The sequence below is a fragment of the Apodemus sylvaticus genome, chromosome 21 (genome assembly GCF_947179515.1).
Source record: "Apodemus sylvaticus chromosome 21, mApoSyl1.1, whole genome shotgun sequence".
Taxonomy (NCBI): domain Eukaryota; kingdom Metazoa; phylum Chordata; class Mammalia; order Rodentia; family Muridae; genus Apodemus; species Apodemus sylvaticus.
In genome coordinates this window covers 22,597,257-22,618,661 of record NC_067492.1, presented here as the reverse complement: position 1 = coordinate 22,618,661, position 21,405 = coordinate 22,597,257, and the positions used below count along the sequence as shown (strand labels likewise).

At 44.3% G+C, this 21,405-nt stretch overlaps 1 protein-coding gene across 1 annotated transcript in view; it reads left to right on the top strand.

Moving 5' to 3' along the window:
- The window catches only part of Sntb2 (syntrophin beta 2), a 75,895-nt gene that overhangs the window by 51,527 nt on the left and 2,963 nt on the right, over positions 1-21,405 (top strand). The window contains exons 3-5 of the mRNA XM_052166652.1: positions 5,190-5,400; positions 12,818-12,960; positions 17,317-17,513. Of these exons, the coding sequence (XP_052022612.1) occupies positions 5,190-5,400; positions 12,818-12,960; positions 17,317-17,513 (551 nt within the window). The remainder of the gene's footprint in view (positions 1-5,189; positions 5,401-12,817; positions 12,961-17,316; positions 17,514-21,405) is intronic.

Below are 21,405 nucleotides of genomic sequence, written 5' to 3'. Positions count from 1 at the left end.
TATAGTTAGGGCTACTTGTATACAAACAGACCCTTCTGGGTCCTAGACTCAGTTCTGCTTGTGAGTTTATTGTTTTCTTTTTTGTTTGTTTGGTTTTTGTTTAGTTTAGTTTTGTTTGTGTAGCCTCTGTGTAGTCTTAGCTGCCTTGGAACTAGCCCTGAAGATCATACTAGTCTCGAACTCACAGAGATCCACCTGCCTTCCAATGCCTAGCCAAAGATCCTTCATCTATTTGAATCTCTTTTTTTTTTTTTCTTTCTTTCTTTTTTACAAGTTAGTATTTCTTACTGGGCACGGTGGTTCATGCCTTTAATCCCAGCACTCAAGAGGCAGAAGCAGGCGAATCTCAGAATTCAAGGCCAGCCTTGTCTACAGAGTGAATTCCAGGACAGCCAGCACTACACAGAAAACACTGTTTTGAGAACAAAACAGTAATTCCTTTTTTATAATTTATTTTTATTGTTTCTGCACTAGTGTTTTGTCCGCATGTATATCTGTATGAGGGTATCAGATCTCGATGTTACAGAAGGTTTGTGAGCGGCCATGTGGGAGCTGGAAATTGAACCCAGGTCCTCTGGAAGAACAATCAGGGCCCTGAACTCCTGAGCCATCTCTCCAGCTCCTTTTATTGTTTTCTTAATTAACTTGTCCACACTCCCTTCCCAAGAAGCTCAAGATTTCTTTTTGTTGTAAGTGCGGATGACCTGCCTCCAGGTCAACTTCCTGCTCGGTTCATCATCTGAGCTCTCTCAACCGAATGTCCACTCCTGATGAATCAAACAGAGTCTTCCATTACAGCAGATCTGTTTTCACTCTTCCCATTATTTATAATTACGTTAAAGAACCTATCTGAGAGACTGTCTTGGGACTGTATATGGTGTAAAGGGTTTTGTTGTTGCCGTCGATTTTTTTTTCCAGAAAGTAATCATTTTGTGCCTAGAGAAGGATGGACTGATTTCTGTCTTTAGTGCTAAGTAGGTCAGTAGGAGGAGTGAGGGAAATGTCTTGCCTGTTTCTTGCCAGTGAACATTAGCATATGTCTAAAGAATGTTAGCCTGGCCTCAGTGACAGAGCAATGGGGTGGAAATACACAAGCCCTTCCAGGAATGATCAGCCCAAAGATGCACAGTCTGAACTGAGACTTGCTTCTCCCGACCGGTTTGGGGGGAATGAGGATGCCTTGAACTCTTTTTGCTAGGATGAGGTCGTGGCAGTCATTGGCCACTGAGTGTGGGGAATTCTGTTTGTTTGAGAGTCTCACACTCTATCCTAAGCTGTCCTAGAGTTTGCTATATAGCCCAGGCTAGCCTCAAGTCTCTTGCAGTGTTGCCTTAGCTGCCTGAGGACAGGCTCCAGCCATACCCGACTAGGTGCTCTTTGGTTTGGGGGTGGCTTGTTGTCTGTTTGGATTGTTTTGTTTTGTTTTTGTTTGTTCACAGTGGTGGGAATTGAACCTTAGGGTCAAACACTCAACTGAGGTTCATCCCCCTTTTCTTTTTTATGTTTTGAGTTATAACTCACCAAGTCGTTGAGGCTGGCGTGGAGTTGACAGTCCTGCCCCTCTCTGGGTGCATGCGTTGAGTCTCACTTTCTGAGATGACCTTGCATTGAGGGATTGGGTAGTAGACGCTGGGACTCGGCTTCCCCAGCTTGTTTTAGTTTGGGTTTCTGCTGTTGTGATAAAAACACCAGTGCAAGAAACAGTTGGGATGGAAAGGCTCTCCGCCATCTTAGAACTTCAGATCATCGTCCGTCACTGAGGTCACTCGGGGCAGGAACTGAAGCAGACACCGCCATGGAGGAATGCAGCTTCCTGGCTTGCTCCCTAAAGCTTGCTCAGCCTGCTCTTACACAGCTCAGGACCACCTGCCTAGGAGGAGGCAGTGGCCAGAGTGGGCCGGGCCCTCCCTCCCACATCAGTCATCAACCAAGAAAACGCCCGTATAGACTTGCTTATGGGCAACCTGGAGAGAGTTTCTCAATTGAGATTCCTTCTTAGCAGATGACCCTAGTGTGTGTCAAGATGATTAAAACAACTGAAAGGCCACTTTTCTAAATCCCTTGGCTCTTTCCCATCTTCTTAGTTTTTATTGTAGTAAGCTCTCTGAGCTTATAGATTTATTCTTTAAATTTTTTAAGTTAACTTACTGTGTGAGTCAAGCATGCCACTGTATATGTGTAAAGGTCAGAGGGCAACTTTCAGGCATCTGCTTCTTTTTCCACCGGGTAGGTTCTTCCGGTCAAATCACCCATCAGGCTTAGCAGCCAATGCCTTTACCTGCCAAACCGTCTCCCCATCCCTAGGTTTGGTTTTTGCATTCCTTAGGGGAGGTACTAGATTTATAAATGATCTTACCACATGGAACCAGTTTGGCAAGTGTGCCCAGAAGTGTGAAGACTTCGATTGCCCTACATTGCCTCTTCTACCACAGAAGTGTCTTTTAGCAGCAATGACACCATACAGGGTTTCTCTGTGTAGCCCTGGCTGTCCTGGAACTCACTCTGTAGACCAGGCTGGCCTCAAACTCAGAAATTCGCCTGCCTCTGCCTCCCAAATGCTGGGACTAAAGGCGTGCACCACCACTGCCCGGCTAGCAGTGACACCTTTTGTGACCTTTAACTTCCATCAGTTCTTCACTTTCTGCTTTTCCTGAAAGACTGTAGATTCAATTAGAGTAGAAACTGGTTTGTTTTGTTTTGTTTTTGTCTATGTTCATTTCACTGTATCTACAGCACTAGCATAGTATCTGCCATTTAATAGGGGGTTAATTAATGTGTATTTAAGGACAGATAGACTGGAATCCAGAGAGGTGGCTCAAGGTTTGAGAGTAATTTCTCTTCTCCTAGAAGACCAAAGTTCAGTTCCCAGCACACAACTGTAACTTCAGCTCCAGAGCATCTGATGCCCTCTTCTGGTGTCCCTGAGTACCTGCAAACACCGTAATATAAATACAAATGAAATAGCTCTTAGAAGAAAGGATAGACTAAGCAGAATTTGATGAGAAGAAACATTTGCCATAGAAAACAACAACTTGAAATATTTGGAGCTAGGCATGGTGGTCCAGCTCTGTTCCTCCCAGAGGTCAGGAGGGTTGTCATGAATCTGAGGCAGTCAGGGCTGCCTAGTGAGACCTTTCTTAAGTAAATAAAAACTAGGGCCAGCAAGATGGCTCTGCAGGTAGAGCTAACTACCTGTCACCAAGCCTGACAATCTCAGTTTGATCTCAGTTTTATCTCTAGTTTTATCACATGGTGGAAGGAGAAAAATGGTTGCTGCAGGTTATCCTCGGACCTCCATGCTCGCATGCACACATTCAAGTACGCACAGAGGTACACACACACACACACACATACACACACGCACACAGAGTAATTGATCAAATACCACTCCCCAATTTTTAATACAAGATGAAAATGTAAAAACCAAAAAAATAAAATAAAATAAAAATAAACTAGCAGCTGGGTGGTGGTGACACACGCCTGTAATCCCAGCACTCTGGGAGGCAGAGGCAGGCGGATTTCTGAGTTTGAGGCCAGCCTGGACTACAGAGTGAGTTCCAGGACAGCCAGGACTATACAGAGAAACCCTGTCTCGAAAAAAACAAATCCAAAAAAAAAATAAATAAATAAAAATAAATAAACTAGCAAGGTAACTGAGCTTGTAAAATACTTGACATACTTGACGTATAACCCTAATGACCTGAGCTTGAGTCCCCAATCTCCCTGAGGGACTAGAAGAATAGGGACATCTAATGTGTGTTAGCCCTGGAGGCCACTCTTGGAACTGTTGATCTACCATTGGCTTAAACCAAGTATAATAATAGTCTTTATATTCCAGCACTCAAGAGGCAGAAGCAGGGAGATCTCTGTGAGTGTGAGACCAGCTGGGGCTGCACAGCAAGTTTCAGACCATCCAGGACCACATAGGGAGACTCTGTCTCTGGTTAAATAAATAAATAAATAAATAAATAAATAAATAAATAATTAAATAATTAAATAATTAAATGAATGAATATCATTCCAAATTTTTATGAAGAATAATACTCACAAAAAGTAATGTGCTTCTGTTATTATCACTTTATTTCAAATAATAATGCATTTCAGTTCACTGTCAGGCTTTCTATGGCTTTTGCCAGAATTGCCTAATTAAAAAAAATTATGTGTATATGTGTTTTCCTATGTGTCTGTCCAAATAAATGTAGGTAACACAGAGACATTGGATCTCCTAGAGCTGAAGTTATAGGCAGTAGTAGTTGTTGTTGCTGCTGCTGTTGTTTGTTTGTTGTTGTTGTTGTTGTTGTTTGAACCACCTAATATGGGTGCTGAGATTCAAACCACTTGGAAACCAGTGAGCAATCTCTCTAGATCATGATTATTTGTTTATTTACTTATTTACATGTTTATTTATTGATTTTTCAAGACAGCGTTTCTCTGTGTAACCCTGGCTATTCTGAAATTCATTCTGTAGACCAGGCTGGCCTCTGCCCCAAGTGCTAGGATTAAAGGAATGTGCCCAGTATTCCTCCCCCCCCCCCCCCAGACTGGTTTCTCTGTGTAGCCCTGGCTGTCCTGGAACTCACTCTATAGACCAGGCTGGCCTCGAACTCAGAAATCCGCCTGCCTCTGCCTCCCAGAGTGCTGGGATTAAAGGAATGTGCCCACTGTTCCTATTATTTTTAAAATATCAATTCTTTTAGCTTTGTATAGTAACATTGATCTGTAATCCCAGCACTTGATTGATGAAGGCTAGAAGAGTGAGGGTTCAAGGTCATTCTTAGTATAAAGCAACTTGATGCCACCCTAGAGTACATGAGACCCTGTCCTACACACACACACACACACACATACACACACACACACACACACACACACACACGGTATGGATGTGTTCCTTAGTAACATGCCGCCTGCAGTGCCCAGCAGACAGTGGTTCTGCTTCTTTGACATGGAAATTAAGGGAAAGCGAAGTGTCCCACTAGTGATCATCCCAGTAAAACAGAAAACCCAGCTGTAAGTCCTGATTATTGTCCATCCATTTGTGGTTTTCTCTGAAACTGGACTTTGGGGAATTAAAGTGTCTTCTCTATTAGAAAACCCCCATTAGACTAGATTTGCAGTTAGAATGTTAACTGTGGTTCGTGTGATGACTTCGAGCCTAGCTCATTTTCCCCTTTTCTCTCCCCATACAGATTGATAGAGCTACATTCTCCTGACAGCAGGAACACCCTGATCTTACGCTGCAAGGACACGGCCACGGCACACTCCTGGTTCGTAGCTATCCACACCAACATAATGGCTCTCCTCCCACAGGTACTGGCTGAGCTCAATGCCGTGCTTGGTGCAGCCAGTGCAGCAGGAGGCAGCAAGGAAGTCAAGCACATCGCCTGGCTGGCAGAGCAGGTAGGTGGGGGCAGGACAGGGTTTTACTCATCCCACCAGAGTTAAAGTACCCCCGGTGGGGTGGCATATATCTAGACTATTTCTATCTATGCCTGTCTACATAATCCCCTGCTCTCCCTCCCTCCCTTTCTCTTTCCCTCTCTCCACCCCTCCATGGTGTGTGTGTGTGTGTGTGTGTGTGTGTGTGTGTGTGAGAGAGAGAGAGAGAGAGAGAGAGAGAGAGAGAGAGAGAGAGAGTGTGTGCTTATGTGAGAGTGTATGTGTGCGTATGTTTGGGACTGGGTCTCACTATGTAGATGAGGCTGGCCTTGAACTCACAGAGAACTGCCTGTCTGCTTCTCCAGTGCTGGGATTAAAGGCATGTGCCACCCACCATGTCTGTCTACAGATAACATACAGATTATTTTTCACTTGGTTCCTGGATATCCACTTGGCAACACCGCTCTTTGTCTTTCCCCTCCTCCCTCCTTTCTACCTTTTAACTTCTGCTTTCTCCCATCATCCCTAGGGGCAGGGTTAACCTCGATGGTGTCATCGCACTATAACTAAAAGAAGTTTCTGTTACTGTTTCTCTTTCTAAGCAGCTAGGAATGGTTTTCGTGATTTAGGGTTAGGGATAAAGGGCTGGAGGATGTCTCAGTGGTTAAGGATTTTTTTTGTACAATCATGAAGACCAGATTCAGATGCCAGCACCCATGTAACAAACTGAGCATTGTATTGTTCCAAGGAATTTTAACACCCTTTCCTGGCCTCTGTGCACCGTCTACACACACACACACACACACACACACACACACACACCTTTGAATGGGAGTCTGGTTCTGTGTTAATAGAAATAGCAACATGCTTTGACTCTTCTGTAATGGCAAACAAGCAGTCTCAGACATCATGAAAATAAATTTTAGTAAAATTGAGAAAAACAGGTTGAAGGGTGGATTTGACCCAGAGGTCATAGTGTCACCGTGCTTGCTGTAGAGTATTGGCAGTATTCTTAGGGGCAACAGTCTCTCCTTTATATTCCTGCACTAGAAGAACTTAAAATATACAAAATGTAAGGTTGGAGATATAACTCCACAGTAGGGCATTTGTCTGCTACAGACAAGTTTAATCCCCCATACCAGAGGAAAAGATATACAAAATATTTTCAAGACATTAAACAAGATTCACTTTAGTTCATAGCTGAAAAATGAAAAGAACCAAGAGGGCCTAAGTGGTGCTGAAGAACACGGCTCTCAGATCCCAGGCTCAGACAGTGGGGAAAGTTCCCACATAATATGGAATCCCATCCCTTACATCAGCTGGGACCGGCATGGAGCCCCTGCACTCAGGGTGCGGTGGGAGTGAGAGGCCAAGCGTTGCCCCTGCCGTGCTTTATCTCTGAATCCTGGACCCGTGTGTGCAAAGGGCTGAAGGGCGGCCGTGCAGATGCTGCTTTGTTCTACGTTTTCTTGGTCTAGCTTTCTGTCCTCTGCCCCAGCAGGGTTCTAGATTTTTCTCAAATTGAGGATAATTTGTTTTGTCTAAAAATGTTGGTTGTTCCCTTCCAGTTTCAATTCGGTAGATCTCTGGTTAGGCCCGGCACCACTTAGGCCCTCTTGGTTCTTTTCATTTTTCAGCTATGAACTAAAGTGAATCTTGTTTAATGTCTTGTAAAATATTTTGTTCCTCTGGGAATTATGCCCCGGGACCAACTTTAGATACTGGCAATTCTCCTCCTCTTCCTCCTCCTCCTTCCTTTTGAACTCACAGAGATCACCACCTGCCTCCCAAGTGCTTGGAAAGGTGTGCACCTCCATACCTGGCTTTTTTTTTTTTCTCTTTTAAACTTCTGAACTTTTCAAAAGATGAACTGATCACATGGGCATGCATGTCACCGCACTCTTGTAGGTCAGAGGACAACTTGAAGTTGAACTTCCTCACATGAGCTGGGGATCAAACTCAAGTTATACCTTGACAGTAAATGGCTGTACCAACTGAGACATCTCACCCACCCAACTTCTGAAATTGTTGAACATTTTAAATAAATCAAAACATATAGTAGCTGGCGGGCCAGTGATGCACACCTTTAGTCCCAGCACTCAGGAGGCAGAGGCAGGTGGACCTCTGAGTTCTAGTTCAGCCTGGTCTACAGAGTGACTACCAGGACAGCCAGGATTATACAGGGCAACCCTGTCTTAAAACAGAACAAACGTGAAACATATAGTAGCAATTAGAGCATTTGTCTAGCATGTATTGCTCTTCCAGAAGACCTGAGTGTGATTCCCAGTGTCCGCATAGCAGCTTATGATCTGTAACTCCACTTCCGAAGAATCTGATATCGTGGGTATGCAAGTGGTATACAAACATAATGTAGGTAGAACACTCATACACATAAAAGAAATAAATAGAAAAAAATTAAGTTTATATTAATTCTTTTTTTTAAGATTTATTTGATTTTAGCCAGGGGATGGTTGTATATACCTTTAATCTCAGAATTCATGAGGCAGAGGCAGTTGGATCTCTATGAGTTCGAGGCCAGCCTGATCTACAGATTGAGTTCCAGGATAGGCAAAGCTACATAGAAAAACCCTGTCTTGAAAAACCAAAAAAATTTTTAATTTATATTTTATATGCATTGGTGTTTCTTCCTATGTGTCTGTGTGGGGGTGCCGTGATCTTCTGTGGTTCTGTGTGGGGGTGCCGTGATCTTCTGGAACTGCAGTTACAATTGTAAGCTGTCGTGTGGGTGCTGATTGAATTTGGGTCCTCTGGAAGAACAGCCAGTACTTTTAACCACTGAGCCATCTCTTCAGCCCCTTATATTAGTTCTTATATTTGAACCGTGAGAGTTTATAGAGTAAGGGGGTAATGACAGACCATGAGGAATGTTAGTTATCCACCTCCAGATCTCAAATTGTTGCCAAGATTTACTGACTTAAAATAACAAACATTGACTTCATATAGTTTCTAGGGTTCAAGAATCTGATAAGGCTTTAAACCAGGTAGTTCTACCAAGGCTGTCTTATGAAGGTACAGCCAAGCCATCAGACAGTGTGACTTCAAGACCCCATCTCAGAGACAGAGAGCTGAATTGATAGGATCACAGGGTTTCAGGAAAGGATTAACAATATCTTTCAATATTTAGCATTGCCCGTTTATTAGAAAATAAAATGTAGAAAAAGCTGATTGTTTGTCCAGGAGTATATGTGTGAAACACAAGTGAGCTAAAACCCCCATTAGTATCCCCATTTTCTCTAGCCAGAAGCTTAGAAGTGGAACCTCAAGGCTGCTTGTGCTGATGTCACAACTGAAAATGCATATGGTGTGGAGCAAGCAGCATTTTGACTCCACTGAAAGCAAACAATATCCTTAAACAGGAAGGCAGATTAGCAAGCAGAATGCATAAAGTTGAGGGTCCGCTCATCGTGGTAAGTAGAAGAGAGTAAAGATGTTCTTTGAAGACTAAGGCCTTCTTGAAAAACCAAAGGAAGGGAAGGGTGGGAGGAAAAACAAAAAACCAAGGGCTTGCACTTAGGCTAGCCTTTAATCCTAGCTCTCGGGACGCAGAGGTAGGCAGCTCTCCATGGGATCTGTAGTGCTCTCCATGTGAATTCCAGCTAGCCAAAGCTATAGAGTAAGACCTGTCTCTAATCACTAAATAGTATTAAAGGGCGTAGGCCAGTGAGATGGCTTGGTGAACCTTTCAAGCAAGGCACAAGATGGAGGCACCTTTGACCTCCACACCGGCCCTGTGGCCTGCATTTGTATACACAGCACACACTCACAGAGAGCTGGGCAGTGCTTGTGCAAACCTTTAATTCTGGCACTTGTGAGGTAGAGGCAGGTGGATCTCTGAGTTACAGGACAGCCAGGGCTACATAGAGAAACCCCATCTCAAACAAACTAACCAACCAACAACAGACTCGAAGTTGGATGCAGTTGTGCATGTCTATAATCTCAGCACTCAGGAGGTAGAGGTAAAACTATCAGGAGTTCATGGACAACCTCTAGTCAGTAGTGAGTTCTACGCCAGCCTGGGCTACATTAGAACCTGTCTCAAAAAGTTAAAAAAAAAAAAAAAGGTTAAAAGTTCTTAAGTGCTCAGAGCTGTGGCTGAAGTTCAGTTGGCAGAGTGTTCTTGGCATGCATGAAGAAAGCCCTGGGTCTCATCCCAGCACTGTATAATCTGGGCATATCTGCACACCCATACTCCTGACGTATAGACAGGAAAATTAGGAACTGTAAGACCTTTTTTGCTACTTAGGAAGTTTAGGGACAACCTGGCTCCAGGAGACCCTGCCTCTAAACAGTTAAAAAATTTAAAAGAGCCAAAGAATCAACACTTCTAATTCTTTTTTAAATGTGTGAGTATTTTATTTGTATATATGTGTGCTGGATTATCCAGATTGTGAGTTGCCATGTGGATGCTAGGAACTGAACACAGGTCTTTTGCAAGAGCAGAAGGTGTCTTAACCACTATACCATCTCTACAGCCCCAAGATCAACACTTTTAACAAATTGTAAATTAAACAAAATGTTTTCTCTCCTAGTCCCTTCTCCTTCTCTCTGGAAATTGGACATTACTTACTGATGTTAAGGGCCTAAAGTATCTTCTTTGAGAAGAAACCCATTTAATTTATATAATCTGGTATAGCCTTCAAATTTTCTCTTGTAATTTTATGGCAATTTTGATTTTTAAAAATAAGATTTTTGGAGTCAGGATGTAGCTCAGTTGGTAGTATTTCCTTAGCCTTGGGTTTGAACCCCAGCACTATGTGACTTAGCATGATGATGGCTATCTATAACCCTGGAGGTAGAAGTGGGATTACAAGTTCAAAGTCATCCTCAGCTACATAGCTAAGTGTTGAGGCCAGTCTTGGGCTCCCCGAGACCACAGGTAAAGGAACTTAATCCTAGTGTCATTTTAACTCGTTGTGAAGATAAACTGGATGTTGTCTTCCCTGCTGGGATATGAATATTATCCCTAAGAGTCTTGGGATGCAGGGTTGGCGCTGGTGATCTAGAGACTGCTTTGGAAGCTTTCAGATGCAAAAAGGAAGAATCTCTTTGGGCTCTCCTCTCTTTTTTGTTTTTTTAGCGCACACATGCTTGCACATGGTGCATGTGGAAGACAGGGGTCATCATCTCTCTATCTCTGTGGGTCTTGGGGATTGAACTGTAGGATTGAAGCAAGCACCTCTTCCTGCTGAGCCGTCTTCCTGGCCCTCGCTGTTTGTTTTGTAGAGAAAAGGTTTCTACAGTTCTAGTCAGCCTTGAACTTTCTGTGTAGCCAAAAATGACCTTTACTAGCTGGTCATATTAAATAGGAGGTTTAATCCTCCTGCCTTCACTTTTCAACTGCTGGCTGGGCTTGTAGACATGACCCAGTATGCCTGATAACTGGTAGTCTTCCCCCAGGTTGCAGCTAGCCAGAGATGAGAATCTTAGGAAACTAGAGTGTGTTGGTCCTCTCATAGGCTAGACTTCATTTCCCAGTCCTGGAATCAGCTTTAGCTAAGAGAAAAGAGACCCAGAGGTGTGTGGTGGTGCATGCCTTCAATCCTAGCCCTCAGAAGGCAGAAATAGGCAGATCTCTGTGAGTTCAAGGCCAGCCAGAACTACAAAGTGAGGCCCTGTCTCAAAAGAATCAGAGGCCCTGAGTTAAATGTTTTTAGTACATGCCAGGCATAGCGAGGCTGAGAGGCTGAGGCTAGTCTAGTCTACATAGTGAATTCCAGGCCTACATAGAGGCCCCGACTCAAACAAAGCCAAACCAGAGTCACAACTCAGAACCAAATGGCTGAGGCTTTTTCAGATTTGAGGTATGTGTTTAAAATATTCTGCCACAACTAAATTACCTGCAGAAGTTCTTTTTTTTTTTAATGTGTTTGGATGTTTTTGCCTACATGTGTGTCTTTGTACCACGTGAATAACTAGTGCCAGCAAAGGCCAGAAGGAGGGCAATTTTTAATCCTGTGGAACTGGAGTTACAAGATAGTTGTGAGCTGCCACAATAAAACTCAGGTCCTCTGGAAGGGTGGCCAGTGCTCTTAACCACTTGGTCATCTCTCCAGTCCCCTTCAAAAGTCATAAAGAAAGTTTAAAAAAAAAAAAAAGCTTTTAAGAGACAAGTGACTCACCAACGTTCACCAATTTGACTTCTCTTGGAGGCATTCAGGACACCTTGAGGACTCCAAGGGTTTTGGGTGATGACAGGGATTTTCTTGAACAGCCTTTTCCATTTTGGCCCTGGATCCCTGACGTGTGAATAAGTAGTCGGTGGTTGTTTGCCTAGATTTTAAAACTCTTCCTAGATAACTGAGCATTATGCAGATCAACATGTGTATATTTGAAGCCAAAGCCTGTACTTCCTAAATACAGTGGAGAACTCTTGCATTTGTGTTTTCCAGAATACAGTGTAGCTGTTGCCTAGAATGAGGTGCCATGCTCAAATCAGAGTATCAGAAAGACCATCCACATCCTGGCCGACATTTACTGATTATTGTGCGTGTGTTTGATGTGTGTGTTTATGAGCCCAGTGAAGGTGTGGAGAGGTCAGAGGGAAACTTTTGAGCAGTTTTTTCTATCTACCATGGCGCCAGTGGTCAAAATCAGGCTGTCAGGCTTATAGAGAGAGAGCACTGTTTGAGTGATAAGCCATCGTATTGATCCTGGTCAGCATTTAAAAGAAACGGGCTATAATTGTCTGTAACATATGGAGTGTGTTATTTTGGGATGTGTGCTAAGATATTTAAAATACTTATTAATACACATTTTGTGTTTTAGATGGCAAAGTACAATCTGGTGTTTTAACTGTAGGTTGGATCTTTTGGCTCTTGAGGCAAAGTCTCACTATATAACTTATGCTGTACTTGAATTCATAGGAATCTTGCTGCCTTTGCCTCCTAAGTGGTGAGATTACAGGCATGCACCACACTACGCCCAGCTTCCTGACTATAGATTTTAATCAAAATATTTTTTTTTTTTAAGAGACAGGGTTTCTCTGTATAGCCCTGGCTGTCCTGGAACTCACTCTGTAGACCAGGATGGCCTAGAACTCAGAAATCCGCCTGCCTCTGCCTCCCAGAGTGCTGGGATTACAGGCGTGTGCCACCACCTCCCGGCATGTGGAAACGTTTTAATCATTTAGAACATGACAGTGTATATTAATTAGAATTGGTGATGCTCAGTTGTTATAGAAGAGGGTAAAATTGTCATTTCGCTAGATAATGCACCTGACTTGTTAGGAGTGAGCTTTTCAAATACGACTTCATACCTCCTGGCCTGTGGAAGTAACCTCATGGGGATGATCCTGTGTCTCACGTCTGTTAGGAAGAAAAGCAAAGCCCCTAGTGTTAGGCCAGTGCCCAGGTCACTTCTGCAAAAAACTTGTCTTTGTTGTACTTAGCTCTGATTCTATATCTCACCACTGTAACAGGCAAAACTAGATGGTGGAAGACAGCAGTGGAGGCCTGTTCTCATGGCCGTGACTGAGAAGGACCTGCTACTTTATGACTGCATGCCCTGGACAAGAGATGCCTGGGCATCACCGTGTCATAGCTACCCTCTCGTTGCCACAAGGTAAGTCAAAAGCAAAAAGAATACTCCATGAAGAGTCGAAGTGAATGCTGCTGCCTTTGACACCTAAAACAGCACTGAAGAAGCTGTGTAGACAATGGCTTTCCCAACTTAGTGGTCATTTTCCAGCTAGAGTCGAAGTGAATGCTGCTGCCTTTGACACCTAAAACAGCACTGAAGAAGCTGTGTAGACAATGGCTTTCCCAACTTAGTGGTCATTTTCCAGCTTCTAACTCTTAGCAGGATAAATTGTTTCAATCACTCGTGGTGTGTGTGTGTGTGTGTGTGTGTGTGTGTGTGTGTGTGTTACACGCTTTTTAAATTATTGAAGGCTTGCCTAGCCATGGAGACAATAAGGGGCTTGGGGTTTGGGATGGTTTTGTTTTGTTTTTTATTATTGACTGTGACTAAAAACCACTGAAATTGCAGCAGCCTTTGAGTAAGTGATGAAATCATCTAAACCAGAATGTGGTACAGTGGATAAACCACTCAACTCAGCCAAAATGTCTTTGCAGCAAAAGAGCACTTGGAAATGAACACGGCTTTGTCCTGGAGCCACAGAATGTCCCCACATCCCAGTGTCGGGAGTGGGAGGAGAACAACTGGGAAGTGTAGGTTTGGCATGTCTTAAGAGACAGCAGCTACGACTAGAAGCACACCCAAAGTTAGGTTTGCTTGGTTGTTAAAGAGTCAGCTGTTAGTGAAAAGTCCCACGAGCTGTGCGTTCAGAAATCATTCAGAAGTTTCTCTCAGGGCAGTAAAGCAGAATCTATGAGAAGTCTGCTCTCTGCTGGGCATGAAGCTGCCGTTTACCCTTGACAGAAAGAACAAATGGATGATAATCTGGTGGTTTTGTTAAAGGAGGTGAGGGCTACTTAGAGAAAGTACCTGGTACTGAGAGAGGGAAGGAATAGAACCACCTCCTGTGCGCCATAGAGAGCACTGCATGTTTCCTGTTTTTTTTATTATTATTATTATTATTATTTTGTGACAGGCTTTCACTGTGTAGCCCTAGCTCCAGGCTAGCCATGAACGCATAAAGATCCACCTGCCTCCACCCTCCAAATACCGGAAGTAAAGATGTATTCTCCATGTGAGGCTTGGTATCATTCTTTTCATGAAAGTAGAATTTAAATTGTCAGTAGCTTTCCTGGGGTTTCTCCCATTCAGAGCTGGAGCTCCTCAGCCACCAAAGAGAGCTACAGCCTCTCCTGGCCTTCAGAGCTGAGATGGTGTGCTCACCTTAATTCTCCCCTCCTGGAGAGTAGAGGGGACTTACAGAAGACTGAGTTACGCACTGATTTCCATGCCCTCACTGAAGGAAAGCATCCTGCAGGGACAGCGGTGTGGCTCCATAGCTACAGGCAGCCCATAGCGGGCATCAGGGACGGAGAACACTCAGTGAGCTCTCGGTCCACTGTCATCTCATAAGCTGCAAGTTCTGTCCTTGGATGTTGCTCACCGAAGGCCTTTAGTAGTGAAGTGACTGGGGCAGCTGTGTGTGCAGAGGCAGTAAAAGCAAGGAAGGAGGGAGGGAGGGAGGGATGGAGGGAGGGAGGAAAAGCCACATGAGAGAAAAGAGGAAGGCATGGTGTTCCTATTTAAAAACCATCATCAAAGGGCTGGCAGCGAATTCAGTTGGAGAAGTAATTCTTTTTTTTTTTTTAAGATTTATTTATTTATTTATTATATGTAAGTACACTGTAGCTGTCTTCAGTCGCTCTAGAAGAGGGAGTCAGATCTTGTTATGGATGGTTATGACCTACCATATGGTTGCTGGGACTTGAACTCGGGACTTTCAGAAAAGCAGTTGGTGCTCTTAACCACTGAACCATCTTTCCAGCCCGAGAAGTAATTCTTATATAAGCATAGAGACCTCAATTCAGATATATACAACCCCTGAGGAAAACCTCGTGAGGCAGGTGATCCCTGGAGCTCACTACCGGCCAGCCTAGGGGCGTCAGTGACCTCCAGGTTCAGGAAAGACTCAGAAAATAATGTGAAAAATGATTGGGGAAAACACCGAAATGACCTAGCCACCACAAGCATGAGTGGACACAAGCACAGACATATACACATGTGTTCGTTAAAGTGAATAGACAGGGAAAATAGCAGAAACACATCGGAAAGATCACGATCGTCTGAAACTAAGGAATCCTGATAAACTAAGAATTGACTGTGCTTCAAACTTCAAGATCACGTAGTGTTAGAGTGGTGTAAATTAACAAGGAGCTGCAGTCAGTTAATGTTGGGTTACATTCTGTGTGTGTGTGTGTGTGTGTTTCCTCTCAACACATGACATTTTTGGCCGATGAGAAATAATGCCTGGATGTTTCGAAGAGAATTTTCATTTTAGATCTTTACTAAGATCAAAGCTAGGTACACACCACGGGTAGAAAGACATGGATGTCCTGGGTGCTAAGTGTGGCTTTTGTAGTCGTTTTCTATAAGCTGTCTGTGACTGGGAGAGAATGGCTACTGTACCATGTGGACAGTTGAGTGGCTTGGAGCTTGAGACTACAATGTCCCAGCCGGTCAAAGCTCGTCTTTGTATGAGCTCCTCTGGATTCCCCACAAAAATGGGAGTGGGGGACTTTTGGCAGTGTATTCTATGTAATGGCTGCTCCCCAAATCCAGCAGCTGGTTTGAATTAGATTCCCCTCTGCCAAATATTTGAAAATCAAATCTAGGAGGAAAATATCCCCTAGACTTGATATTTTGTGATGTCTGATGTGGGATTAGCAATCAAACTGTGCGTGGAACTTTCCCTCTGTACCCCCTCTTACTTGGATCATGTGCAGAGTCAACTTAAGACTTAACTCCTTCTGAGCCAGCTCGTGTTCATCTGGCTTGTATGTTCTACAGGAGGCAGTTTAGTAGCATGGTTCTCAGAGGTAACTCTGTAGGCAAGTCTGTAAGTTCAAATGTATCTTCCAATAATATTAAAATGTTGCTCGTGGTTTTCACTGTGCTGACAGTTGCCCTGAGGGTAAGTTAAAATGCTGATACTTTTACATGTTTCAGGGCAATTGGCAACCTGTCACATGCACAGAACACACCTGTGTGGGTAATCATTGTGTTTCCCCAAATGGATTTTGGGTATGGGGAGCCAGTTTAACTTTACTTTTTTTTTTTACTGAAGTAGTAAGAACTCAGTTTGGGGGCAGAGCGGGTACTGAGGTGGTGACTGAGAGTGCTTGTCGTGAGCACATGTGAGCTCAGATCCCAGCACCCAGAGAGAAAGCCTGTAGCCCCCGTGCTATTGAAGGACGAGACAGAAGGATTGCTAGGACTTTCTGGTCATAATCCAACTCCAGGTTCAGTTAGGAGATCCTATCTCAGGGGAATAAGGTCCTAGAACAAGCTGTCATAGAACAGAACACCTGATGTCCCTCCACATAAGTTCAGGTACACACACACACACATACACACACACACACCACAAATTATCAGCCTTATTTATTCATATTTTTAATATTCTAAATGATGAAATGGGAATTATTAAGCTGAGAAAATACTTGTACTTCATTCTGAAGTATGATCTGATGAACCATGCTGCAAGGAAAGGACTCGTGCTATTGAGTCCTGAGCTCAGCTCCGACTGTTCCTCACGGACCTCAGTCTCCCCTGGGAAGAGGGGCTGCTTAGCAGGCCACCGAGCTCAGGTCTGTCTAGAATGACCACAGTGATCTGGTGCTAAGGAAAATACTGGTGCTAATTGTTGCCTGTAATAAAATTCTGCTTTTCAAGGAAAATTACAAATCTGGATATGGTTTCAATGCTGCATATAAGGAAAACGTGCATGTTTTGGATTTTTTTGTGACGTTCATTTCATTTGATATAAAATCCTCAAAGTTCATCCACGGGGTAGTTGATCAATCATAGGACTTCCTCTTCTAGTCCGCTGAGTGGAATGTGCCATTGTTGGTTTTGCATATGGTGTTTTGTTTTGTTTTAGGTTGGCCTAAAATTAAGCACTTTTTCTGTAAATGAATGTTTTGTCTCCGTGTATGTCTGTGCATCAAGTGTGTGCCTGGTGCTTGTGGAGGGCAAAAGAGAGGGTACCAGAGATGGGTCTGCACTGCCGTATATCAAACCCAGGTCCTCTGGAGGAGTAGCAGCTGCTCTTAACCTGAGACATCTCTCTAGCCCCTGGCAGAGTTCTCTGCTTCTTTTTTTCTGTTGGTAGGTATTTTCTTTATGAAGACAGTAAGTAGTATCCTGCCTCCTGTGACACCAGGGATTATTCTCTGGGATTAAAGGATATCAAAATATCATAATTTGGCTTTGAAATGCATTCATCCAAAAACTGCTGAAGGTAATGGTCACCTTAGCTTCCTGTTCTGTTTGTGGTCCTAGGTTGGTTCATTCAGGTTCTGGATGTCGGTCACCCTCCCTCGGATCTGACCTGACCTTTGCTACCCGGACGGGCTCCCGGCAGGGCATCGAGATGCATCTCTTCAGGGTGGAAACTCATCGGGATTTGTCGACCTGGACCAGAATACTTGTTCAGGGCTGCCATGCTGCTGCGGAGCTGATCAAGGAAGTCTCCCTAGGTAGGGGGACTTTTGTTTGGCCTTTTGTTTCTTTCTCTCTTTGCTCCCCCTCACCACTCTTCCTTCCTTCCTTCCTTCCTTCCTTCCTTCCTTCCTTCCTTCCTTCCTTCCTTCCTGCCTGCCTGCCTGCGACAGAGCCTCACAGAGCCCAGCCTGGCCCTCTTGATCCCCTGCCTCCACCACCTCCCCATGCTGCGGTCACAGGTGTGTACTCTTCCTGGCCCTGACCTTGGATTTCCAACAGTAATTATTATTTTTTCAAGCCTCCTCTTTATCCACATGTACACATGTCTTTGTGTGTATTTGCCATGAGTGTGCAGGTGCCCCTGGAGACCAAGAAGCAGGCTTTGCTTTTGTGGGCGCTGAGACTCAAACTGGAATCCTTTAGGAAAATGAAGGATGAACCTTCAAAAGCTAAACCATCTCCCCTGCCCTCTAACAGGAATTAGGTGAAAGTACTCAGCTATAAAGTAAAACCATTGCTTCTGTATGCCAACTTTAAGCTGTTAAAATGTGGTAGCTGAAGTGGTGGTGGGGGAAAGAAATCCGGTGTCTGTCTCAGCACCAGACCTTTCCCATGTGCCACGTAGCACTGACCGCTTCCACGTGACTTTTTCACTGTATATCATTGTAATCTACATTTAATAGTCTAAGAACCTGGCAGACGAATCTGATGCACTGAGTACAAAGAAGAGTTGGCATCCACGGCCACCTAGACGCCCTTAAACGCAAGCCTCTGGCAGTTTGTAGCTATGGAAATAAAGTGTTTGGAATAGGAGTTGCTCCTCAAAAGTTTGAAAATGTCTGTCCAACACTCAGGAGTTGCTTGCCTCGTTTCCACCCTGGACGCCCCCTCTAGTGGCGAGTCACGGTGGTTGCTTTGTCCACCGTGGAAACAAACGCCCTCTGGTGGCTTGACATTGTGAACTTGGTGTTTCACACCCGCTCTGCGATGGTACAGGTTTTCCAGTCTGCCTTTCAGTTTCAGGAAGCAAGGGTCGATGTGGCTGGGACTTGAACTGCAGTTCTCTCATACAGCCAGTACCTTAAGCACCTCCTTCCCTCCCCAGATGACTCAGACTCCTGACGGGGTTAAACCCCTGAAGGACAGACAGTATCGATCCTCTTCATTCATTACACCAGCAAATATTTGCTGAGTACTCTATTAGTTACCAAGAGCTAGGCTTTATAATGATAGAAATAAAAGGAAATAAATAAGACCTTTTTCCTGTCCTCGACCAAAGAGATGCGGCCAGAGTACAGACAGCATCCTGTTCTCTGTAATTAGTTTGTCGAGGAGACTAATAGGGTGTTTTTTTTCTTACACCACTGACCAGGGATACTACCCCAGCCTTTCATACTTCGGTGTTCTTATAAGTTTTTGCTTACCAATGAGCATAAATTCCTGACTTTTTCTTCCAGTATTATAGCAATTGCCTTAGCTGTCTATTCTATTTGTGGTCCTAGATTGGTTCTAGGACCTCCTCCCTTCAAAGTTGTCCTATAATGTTCAAAAGGGCCTGAGTCAGTCAGTCAGTCTCTGTGTCTCTGTCTCTGTCTGTCTGTCTCTCTCCTCTGTGTGTGTGTGTGTGTGTGTACCCCCTCCCTCCTTTCCTCTCCTTCTTACTCTGATCTGTCTCCTGCTCTGCTATAGGGTCAGGTCAAAAGGACTCTCCAGAAACATTAAAACCACCTAGAACTACAAGTTAACTAAATAACTGATCCTGGAGTAGTAGAAGCAGGATTCAAAGAAAACATTATCAGGAGGTCTCCGTCCTCTAATAATACCAGTCTTTGATTTTTAAGAACTACAGAGTGAAAAATATTAAAAAAAAAAAAAAAAAAGAACTACAGAGTGAGCCGGGCAGTGGTGGTGCACGCCTGTAATCCCAGCACTCTGGGAGGCAGAGGCAGGCGAATTTCTGAGTTCGAGGCCAGCCTGGTCTACAGAGTGAGTTCCAGGACAGCCAGGGCTACACAGAGAAACCCTGTCTCGGAAAAAAAAAAAAAAAGAACTACAGAGTGGAGATGAGAGGAGGCGCTCAGCTGTGCCATGGAGAGGCCTGCGGTTCGCTCTTAAGCACCACAGAAAGAATAAACAAACAGACATGGGCTGGGAAGATAAGGTGTTTGCCACACAACATGAAGGCCCAAGTTCAGTTACCAGAACCATGTAGACATGTAGCTATGCTGGCTGTGTGTACTTCCAGTGCCAGGCGGGTTAAGACAAGGCCCCTAGGACTCACTGGCCAGCCAGGCCAGCCTAGTTGGTGAGCCCAGACCAACAGGAGACCTTGCCTCCAAAAACTAACGTGGTTAGCCCCTGGGGAGGAACAATTTCTAAGGTCTTTACACACATATATCTGTGCATGCACCCACACATGCACACAAAAATACAAAGTGGGCAATATGTAACATGATCAACATTCATTTCAGTGTAACACTGATTGACTCATGGCTTTTGTATGTTATCTTAGTGTGTCTTTCTATTCAGTAATGTCTTGTGTCACAGTCTAGTCTGAGCTGGGTAATCCCTTAACTGAGACTCCCTCAGATGACTCCAGACTATGACAGACTGACAGCTGAAGCTAATCTGGAAACTGTATTTGAGAGGTGGACACAGGACACTTCAAGGTCCTGTGAAGGACCTTGGCTGCTCAGGCCAGCCTGATCTACACTGAAACTAAAATAAAATAAGGGGCTATAGAGATGGCTCAGTGGCTGCTCTTGTAAAAGCGATAGGTTCAATTCCTAAAATCCACATGGAGGCTCACAGCTATCTAATTCCAGACCCAGAGGAAACAATGTAGTCTTCTAGGCACCGGGCCTGCATGGGGTGACAAAATAAAAATAAATAAAGCAAAAAGCATAAAATAAAATAGGGCTAGATGGCTCAGTGTGTGTTAGAACCGCTATCAACCCGAATCCCATCCTGTTATCCGCTTGGCAGAGGGAGGGGAACAACTCCCAAACTTGGCTTGTAACTTGCACATATCCAATGTGGCCTGCATGTGTCTTTGTGCAAGGCACACATACCACAAAATAGATACATACCCAATGTCTAGACGTAGACATACTCAGGATGATCTTCCTTGCTCCTTTTCAAGGTTGCGGTAACCGTAAACAAGATTCTGTTTTCCGAAAGTTTCTCATAGTTGCTTCGCCTCCTTCCCTCCAGGGAAATAGATCGTGTGGGAGCTCTCAGGTCTCGGGACTGCAGCTCCATGCTTCCCTACCATGTGAGAAGAAGCTCACACCCCTGGTGTGGGGGTGGATGGCATCGTCCCTTTCCTGGCTGTGACTTACCTGCCTGTGTGGCACCTTCCACAGCCAAGACTGTAAGAACTTGAGCCATCTTGAACGAGATTAGAACTGACCCTTTAGACCGCAGTCCCCTCACTACACTCTGGCTTCAGACTTGTAAGTAGGGGCCATATTGTAGGCGCCTCGGTTAGGGTGTGGCTGTTACCCCTCCTCCTGAACCCTTAGAGATAGTGCTGATTTCACCTGTGTTTGCTCCTTGGCCACTAGGTTCCGTTTCTGAGCATAGCTAATGACCTGTTGTCAATGCTCACTTCACGTGGTGCAGAGACGGACACCACCACTGTTTTATCTGGTTTTTTTTCCTTCCTGATTTGCTAAACATACAGCTGCATTAAGTCATCGGATTCTTTGCTATCCAGTGAGAGAGTCCGTTGGCTACACGTGATGATCTGCCTCAAGAGCCATTCTTGTGAAAATGGAGAAGCAAAGCGCAGCTCTGATCTTTAAGTGTCGCTCTGGAGCCCAAGCTAGCCTTAAGTGTTGATCCTCCAACCTCAGTTGCTTAGCTAAGTGCCGACATTACAGGCATGTGTGCCCACACCCGGCCGTCAGCGTTTCTGTTGCGATT